Source organism: Gossypium hirsutum, chromosome D12 (assembly GCF_007990345.1).
Source record: "Gossypium hirsutum isolate 1008001.06 chromosome D12, Gossypium_hirsutum_v2.1, whole genome shotgun sequence".
In the NCBI taxonomy this organism is placed as follows: domain Eukaryota; kingdom Viridiplantae; phylum Streptophyta; class Magnoliopsida; order Malvales; family Malvaceae; genus Gossypium; species Gossypium hirsutum.
The window spans coordinates 972,226-981,173 of NC_053448.1; the positions used below are offsets into that span (position 1 = coordinate 972,226).

Sequence of the window (8,948 nt, forward strand, 5' to 3'; positions counted from 1 at the left end):
TAAATTAATTTTTTAATTAGATATTTATCTAAAATTTAATTTTTTTGGTTATCTAATTAAATATTTATCTAGTTTATTTTAAACAAAATTTATTCCATCTAATCTAATCCAATTTAATCTATTTAAGTTAAATCTTTTAATTTATCTGATTAAATATTTTTTTAAAACTATTATTCATCTAATTTAGATTTTTTTCTTAAATAAAGTTTAAACTAATTAAAAACAAAAAAAATATATTTATTCTTAATAGTGAATCAGTATATGTCATACATTATAATTATAATTATTTTATTTTATTTATTAATATATTAATTATGGTTATAATTATAAATATAATCATAGTTGATGTTACAATCGCTTTTCATTAATTATTATAATTATAATTTATACTTATTTCAACATCATATATTTACTTATAATATATAAATTGTAATTAAAAAAAGTAAGAATAGTAATAATTTATCATAATTTTATGAAAATTGAAATTAAAAAATATTAAAGGAACTAACTTTGTTAAAAAAAATTCTATAATAAGGACCATTGGGTAAAATGTGCTTTTGGGTAGTCTTACATTTCATCAACCAAATACCAGAATATTATATTCTAGCCAAATGAACCAAACACCTATAATCTTATATTCTTGTAATCCTATTACGAAACGTAATATAAGATTTGGTAAACCAAGTGCACCTTAAAATTTTTGTAGACAAATGAATTGTTACATTGAGGATTGATCGTATATTTGACGAAAGAACTCCCTAAACTTTTGTATCAACATCTTTTAACTAATGTTGAAAGTACTAAACTTAGTAATATATATATATAATAAGGACAAATTAATAAAATGTGCTTCTAGGTAAATTTACATTTAGTCAACCAAATAATACATTTCAATCAAATAAATCAAATAGGATAATATAAGTAATTTTACATTTCGATAATTCTATTACTAGAAGTAATGTTACATTCCGTGAACAAAAAAAAGGTCTCCTTAAAATCAGGGGTGGTGCTAGGGGGTTGGTAAGGGATTTCAGCCCCTTAAAATGAAAAAAAATTCACTTTTGTCTCTTTAAAAATTTAAATTAGTAAATAATAAAATTTTAATTTAGTCCTTTAAAAAATTATAAAGATATAAACTATTAAAATAATAAAATTATATTTTAATTCTGATAAAATTATACAATTGATTTTTTTTTCTAATTTCAACACTGTTTAAAACTCATGTTACATCATCTCCTTCCTTACTCTAATTCTCTCCACCTTTTACTCATTTAATCAACGAAGCGCATTCCAAAATATCAATTTTCATGACCTCCTCAACTTTAGTACCAAATTTAGAAATGTTTTTAAGAAGCACTTTTGGGACCAAAAACGCTTTTAAGATAAAAAAAACATTATTAAACAAGACGCTTCTGAAGCAAAAATTCAAGCTTTATTTCAAAAGTGTTTTTTAGAAGCATTGCTAAATAATGGCGGAGTCAAAGGGGCCAGGCAGGGGCTCTGACCTTCTAAAATGGAAAATTCTTTATTTAGACTCTTTATAATTTATAAAATTTTAAATTAGTAATGGTAAAATTATATTTTAGCCTACCAAAAATAATAAAAATTTAAATTTAATCCTTTAAAAGTTATAAATATATAAATTATTAAAATGGTGAAATTATATTTTTACTATCGTAAAAATATACAATTTAATTCCGACCCCTCCAAAAATTTTCTAGCTCCGCCACTATTGCTAAAATAGCCGTTATTTCACCCAACAGTCGTAAGAACAACCTATCTTCAAGTGTATCAACAATTCATACATACATATATATATAAATGTTTAGTAAGAATATTATAATGAAATAGCTTAAGAAAAAAAAAACTCTCAAAAGTTAAAAAAGAAGAAGCCTTTTTTATTCAAATTCAAAGGAGTTCCAGTAAAAAATGCACCAACATATCTGGTTTCTTGCTTGCTCCTTACTCTAAAAGAGCCCAAGCCTACATTTCACATTTAAATGATGACCAATTAAGTTCATAAAAATATTATCAATACCCTCAAAAATATAAAATTTGGGTTTGCAAACATTAAACCCTTTTTTTTTATAGGAAAGCACAACAACAGTACCAAATTTAGCTTCACAAACCAAAGCCACAAACAAAAAATATCATATCAATGATAAAAAGTCTTGCCAGTTTTAATGGGTCTTGAAAAGCGTGAATATAATTTTTTATTATTTAACGTAATAATTTTGCTTCAAATTTGGGCCTTACTGTCATTTCCAATTTTCCATATCTTAAATTAGATTTAAACTCATTTAATGTAATTAAAATTTATGGTAAGATAAAACAGTATAGAATTATCCCATTGTTATGTTGAAGAAGTCATTTTAAAACTGATAACTTGATTATCTCTGATTAGGTAATTTGAAGTCCAATGGGCTCTCTCTTTTTTCCTGCTCTAAATAAAGAGAGAGAGAAAAAAAGAGTTAACTTTATTAGTTAAAATAAGTATAAATGATGACCTTTTTTGAAAGACACTCGTGTGTGTAAAATTGCATAACAGAATATATAGTTTCTTCAGTCATCCCAGTTCTTGTTCCATGGGGAGCATGGATTCTTCACCTGTGGTTCATAGTCAAAGGTAATGCCATAAAATCTCCATTTCTTTTTGACTGATCATCAACAATGATTCATTGGTTTCATTTGTTTTTAAATGAATAATATCAGATTCAATCAATACTAATTCTATTCATATGTTATTCTGATTCGAGATAATAAAAAAATAAAAATTTATCAATCATTCAATTTTTGCCAACTTTTTTTCAGTCCAGGGTTTAATTGAGTGTTAGGGTTTTTCTTAATTAGATTTTTTAATGTCTGGTTGTTACGTTGGGCACCAATTATATTCAGAGTTTGAGTTGAATCGGAACTCTAAATGAATAGTAATCTTTTTCAAAAAAAAAAATATACACAAGAATCAATTTTAATACCTTACTTAAAGGGTCGAATTTCTTATCACTCGACCCAATTATCATTTTCAAAGAAGGGTACTTGAAGCACAATTACAATGCTAATATTTGTTAAATGTGGTTAAATTTGTGTTAACTAGCCAGATGAAAATGTGGTAATTTCTACCAGGTCGAGCACGCGTGACCAAGTGACAACAAGGGAATGGAATGATCTCCCTTCAGAACTTTTACCACCCATTGCTGATCGTTTAGGTATAATCGAGCTACTCCGGTTCCGTGGTGTCTGCAAGGATTGGAATTTCGCTTCTTCGACCGCTTCGGCCGAGATCGAAGCCTTACCAAATCGTGATCCTTGGTTCCTACTGTACGGAGAAAACAACAATTCACAATGCACCTTGGTGACTGAATCAGGCAAACAATACATCATTACTATACCCGAAATGGATGGAGCAACCTGCCTCGCATCAAGCCAAGGATGGCTCCTCGTATACCGCGAAGGCTTGATATTCTTCTTCTGCCCTTTCTCTCGTGCTCGAATTGATCTTCCGGTCCCAACCAAGTTCCCTCCTATGGGAATATCTGACCATGTAGCCGTGTTTTCAACTCCTCCAACTTCACAAGACTGTGTCGTATGCATCATTTGCAGGACCAACAAAACGGATGACTTAGAACTGTACGTGATCCACCGCGGAGCCACTTCATGGACAAAGCACAAACTCAATTCATTCCCGAACAAAATCGAATGCGCCGCATACCACAACGGCGTGTTCTACTACTTCGACAACACCGATTTAATGGTTTGCTTCTCGATCAAGGATCGAAGCATAAGCTTGGGGAAGGTACGTTACGTGAAATCATCGAACGAAAGATGTATCCCATTAAGATTCATTTCGAATGTCGAGAAAGAAGATATGAAGAAACGATTGGATTTAGAACTGGGAGATGTTTCTACTTGTGGGACAACAGTTTCTTGTCTCAATGCTGATAAGATGGTACCCTACGAAAATAGAGCGAATGCTAAAGGAGGTGGAACCCGTCGCTCCAAAGGGGTATGGTTTCAACCTCGTTTCCATCAAATTGACAAAATGCTAAGTTGGTGATCACTCTATGGGGTGAATTTGATTTGCAGCACTGCTCTTTTTTAATTTTTAGTTTTTTTTTTTCCTTTCACAATGCTAGGTCTAGCTGATAAGAATAATATCTAGCTGCATATTGCTAGAATCTGTGTAAAATTTCTTTCCCATTTTATTCAACTCTTTTTGGTTACTTTTTTAAGTTATTTTACAAAATCTGTTTCAAAGCTCCTTAAATCGACAAACTTGAGAGAATGGTCTATGCATGCATGCATGCATGCTTCCAGTTTGTATTCATTGCATACCTATTATAAAATATAATTAAATAGGATGTATTGATGTTTTTTTTATAATGTTATAATGTCCAAATTCATAACTCTTATTAGATGTTGCCATTATAACAATGATGTAGAATTTGATTAGGTGATCTAGGTTACGTGAAAATTAATTCAATTAAAATTCATCAGTTCAACTGCAATTAGAGTTATTAATTTTATAATATTTTGATATTAATTCTTATCTACTTAAATTTTTTGCAATTTTTATAATATTTAATTTTTCCAATCGTTTATCAAGTAAGTTGTTTAATTAATTTTTTTATCTTTCAAAAAAGTTCATTTAAAAAAAAATATGTTTGATAATCAGTTATTTTACTCAAATGACCCCCAGAAATAATTATTTACGTAAATAACTCTGATTAAAAAATAATCACCTAAATGACCTGAAATGAACAATAAAATTGGGTTATGAGGAGTAGATGGCCGACACCAATTGATTTTCTAACACAATCATTGGTTGGTGATTGTGCTAGGGATTAAAAATAATAATTTTTGGAGTTTTGGACACTAGATGGTCGACACTCATGTATTTTTTTCCAGATCGTATCATATTGGTATACATTTATACCAATATTTAAAAAAAATTGGGGTGCGGACACACTAATGGCCAACACTCCTTTATCAGATAAAAATATAATTTTTTTTGGGTGCTAGTGTCACGGACTTAGAGTTTTCTCACGCGATCCGTGCGGCCTTAGGTAGTTTCTTTACTTAAAAACGCCTAAGTCAGCCTAACTCGCAACGATAAAGGATTCAACAGTAAAAACGCCTAAGTTAGCCTAACTCGCAACGATAAAAGATTCAATAGAATTCCCTCAAGGCTTCCACGAAGAACAGCAGAAGAACGAAGTAAGAACGAGCTTTGAATGATGAACAAAAGCAAGAACACTTGAGAGAAAAGTTTGAGTGAATACTCTCAAAATTCTTATTGACAACTGAATGAATTACAATGAGCAAAAAGGTCTCTATTTATAGTTGAGCCTCAAAGTACATTAAGGGCTACAATTAAAAGCTGTATACAATTAGAACTCTAAGACACAATTAGAAGCTGTATACAATTAGAACTCTAAGATTACATAATCATATCTTCTTGGATCACTTTCCATATTTACCAGGCTCTTGAGATGGGCTTTTAATCTCTCCAGGTACCGGCCAGTTTGGTTGGGCCAAATGACCTCCCTCAAATACGATGGATCACACAAGTTTGTCATGGTTGCATGCTCCAATGCGCAACCCATGACATTCTCCCCCACTTGTTCTAGCGACGCCTTCGTCGCATCCTCCTTATGAAACTGGTCAATTTTCCATTGGAATTGCCACAATGCCTCGGCAGTTTCCCAACTTGCTTCGCTATCAGGAAGTCCCTTCCATCGAACTAAGTACTCATGCCGTGGTCGGTGGTACTTTTGTTTAGTTACCCGATCTGCCTCAATGTTTTCGACTTTACGATCATACAACACCTTTACCCCCATCGGTGCTCGTTCGGGCTTGCCTCGATTCGGATCCTCTTGATCCCCATGAAATGGCTTAAGCATACTAACATGGAAGACCGGGTGGACTTTAAGTTTTGCTGGCAGCTCAAGCTTGTAGGCTACCTTGCCTACTCTCTTCACAACTTTGAACGGCCCCTCATACCTTCGCACAAGACCCTTGTGCAAGCCAGTATATCACAAAATCAAGTGTAATTTAGCGAGGACTGAGTCACCCACTTGAAATTGCACATCCCTTTATTTTTTATCAGCCCATTTCTTACTACGCTTACTTGCCTTGTGTAAACAAGCTCTAACCAAGTCATTCTTCTCTTGCCAATCTTTTGCGAATCGATAGGCTGCCGGATTTGGTCCTGTATAATGGGTCACAATAGCGTTGGGTGTGAGTGGCTGTTGACCCGTCACTATTTCAAATGGACTTTGATTTGTGGCCCCACTTCGCTGCAAGTTGTATGAAAATTGGGCCACATCCAACAACTTTGGCCAATCCCTTTGTGTGGCACTTACGTAGTGTCGAAGATATGTCTCCAACAAGGTATTTACTCGTTCAGTTTGCCCATCGATTTGTGGATGCATGCTCGTGGAGAAGTTCAAATCTGAGCCCATTGACTTGAACAACTCCGTCCAGAATCGGCCCGTAAATCGCCTATCTCGATCACTGATAATAGACAGTGGCACTCCCTAATATTTCACCACGTTTCTAGGAAACAACCGAGCTGCTTCTTCAAAAGGGCACTCCTTGGTTGCCGAAATAAATGTCGCATACTTTGAAAACCTGTCCACCACAATAAGAATACTCCCAAACCCGTCAGGCTTAGGCAAACCAATAATAAAATCCATGGATAAATTCTCCCATGGCCTTTCCGGGACTGGCAAGGGTTGAAGCAAACTGGCTGGAGTCTTTAACTCAACCTTGTCTTGTTGGCACACTAGACAAGTTTTTACATAGGTTTCCACATCAGCACCCATGTGAGACCAGTAATAATGTTCCTCCAAAAGGGCCAAAATGCGATGCATCCCTGGATGGCCTGCCCATTTCGAGTCATGACACTCCTTCATGACTTCCTTACGGAGTTTCCCATAATGGGGCACATAGAGGCGGTGTCAATGAGTGTATAACAGCTCCCCATCAAGCCAAAATCTTCTTGTTTTTCCCTCCTTGGCAAGCTCAATCAAATTTTTGGCCGTGGGATCATGGGATAATCCCTCTCGAATACGTTCCAACAAGAAACCATCAAGTTGACTAATTGTTGCGAATTCCATCTTTCGACTGAGTGCATCAGCTACAATGTTGGCGCTTCCTGGTTTAAATTCCATTATAAAATCAAACTCCAGTAGTAAAACCTGCCAACGAACCTGCTTGGGAGACAACTTTTTCTGGGTTAGAAAGTAACTATTGGTAACATTATCGGTAATGACCACGAACCTGGAACCCAATAGATAATGTCTCCATGTGCGCAAGCAGTGTACAACCGCAGTCATCTCTTTCTCTTGGACCGTATATCTACGCTCCGTCTCATTAAGCTTTCGACTTTCGAAAGCAATTGGGTGCCTATCTTGCATCAGTACTCCCCCAATAGCATAATCTGATGCATCCGTGCGTACCTCATAAGGCTTTGCAAAATTCGGCAAGGCAAATACGGGTTCACTCGTCATTTCTTGCTTCAATTGATTAAAGACCTTCTCACATTCCGGTTTTCAATCCCATACCTTCTCCTTTTTCAACATGTCCGTCAAGGGAGTGGTAATTTTAGAGTAGCCTTTGATAAAGCATCGATGTAATTTGCCAACCCAAGGAAGGATCTCAACTCCGTTACCTTGGTTAGAGGCTTCCACTCTGAAATGGCTCGAATTTTACTCTTATCCATTCGGATCTTACCACCTCCCACAATGTGTCCTAGGAATGACACCTCTTGTTGGGCAAATGAGCATTTCTCTTCCTTAATGAACAACTCATTTTCCCTCAAAGTTTGGAACACCTTCCTCAAATGTCCCATGTGCTCTTCAAGAGATTTGTTATATACCACAATATCATCAAGGTAAACAACTACAAAATGATCAAGAAATGGTTGAAGTACCTTAAGGGTGCAGAATGTAGTTGGGCATTCGTGAGTCCGAAAGGCATCACAAGGAACTCATACGATCCGTACCGTGTCACACAAGCTGTCTTTGGTTTATCCCCCTCGGCTATCCGAACTTGATGATACCCCGATCTTAGATCTAACTTGGTAAACCATATTGCACTACCAAGCTGATCGAACAAATCTGCAATAAGAGGAATATGGTACCTATTCTTCACAGTGATCTTGTTTAGAGCTCGATAATCGATGCACATTCTCAATGACCCATCATGTTTCTTTTGGAACAACACTGGGGCATCATATGAGGATTTAGATGGTCTAATAAATCCCGCATCCAAAAGTTCCTTCAATTGTTTTCGCAACTCTTCTAATTCTGGCGGCGACATACGATAGGGGGCCCTTGCTGGTGGCACCACATTGGACCCTAGCTCGATTTTGTGGTCCACCTCCCTCTTGGGTGGCAAACTTTTAGGCAACTAAGCATGCATTACATCTCGAAATGATTGCAACAATTGACCCACTTTTTTCGGGGTCACACTAGCAGACTCAGCGGTCTCTTCGATCTTCAAGGTGGCTAAATATGAGACTTCATTTCTACGTACACTTTTAGCAAACTGAATTGCTGACAGTGTTTTTCCCTCAAAGCTTCTTTTCCTTGTCACTTTCACCATGCATTGATGTTTCGCGTCTGAAATCACCATGTAATTGCTCAACGGGGCAATAAGAGCATTAATCTGATCAAGGAAGCTTAGTCCAACCACAAAATCATAATCATCAAATGGTATTACCTTAATGGATACCTTTCTAGACCATTTGCCGAGCTAAAAATCCACTCCCTTTGCACCCCATTGATTGGAACACTTTCTGAGTTCACTGTTTTGATCTGACACACTTCATTATCTATCTTGAGGCCCAGTTTACAAGCAGCCTCCTCAGACATGAACAAATCAGAAGCGCCAGTGTCAACGAGTGCATTCAATTTTCTACCAGCCACAATGATGTCTACAAACAT

At 35.4% G+C, this 8,948-nt stretch overlaps 1 protein-coding gene across 1 annotated transcript; it reads left to right on the forward strand.

Annotated features, from left to right (window-relative positions):
- The first annotated feature begins 2,464 nt into the window (after positions 1–2,464).
- On the forward strand, positions 2,465–4,220 carry LOC107936834 (F-box protein At3g56470). The gene is made up of 2 exons (XM_016869603.2): positions 2,465–2,626; positions 3,124–4,220. The coding sequence occupies exons 1-2, from the start codon at positions 2,586–2,588 to the stop codon at positions 4,052–4,054; spliced, it is 972 nt and encodes a 323-aa protein (XP_016725092.1). The 5' UTR covers positions 2,465–2,585; the 3' UTR covers positions 4,055–4,220.
- The last annotated feature ends 4,728 nt before the right edge of the window (positions 4,221–8,948 follow it).

What these genes read in the sequence shown, in the direction of transcription:
- LOC107936834 (XM_016869603.2), top strand. Translation starts at nt 2,586, where the DNA reads ATGGGGAGCATGGATTCTTCACCTGTGGTTCATAGTCAAAG. An exon ending in CCTGTGGTTCATAGTCAAAG is followed by an intron (nt 2,627 to 3,123) that starts GTAATGCCATAA and finishes AATTTCTACCAG; the next exon opens with GTCGAGCACGCGTGACCAAG.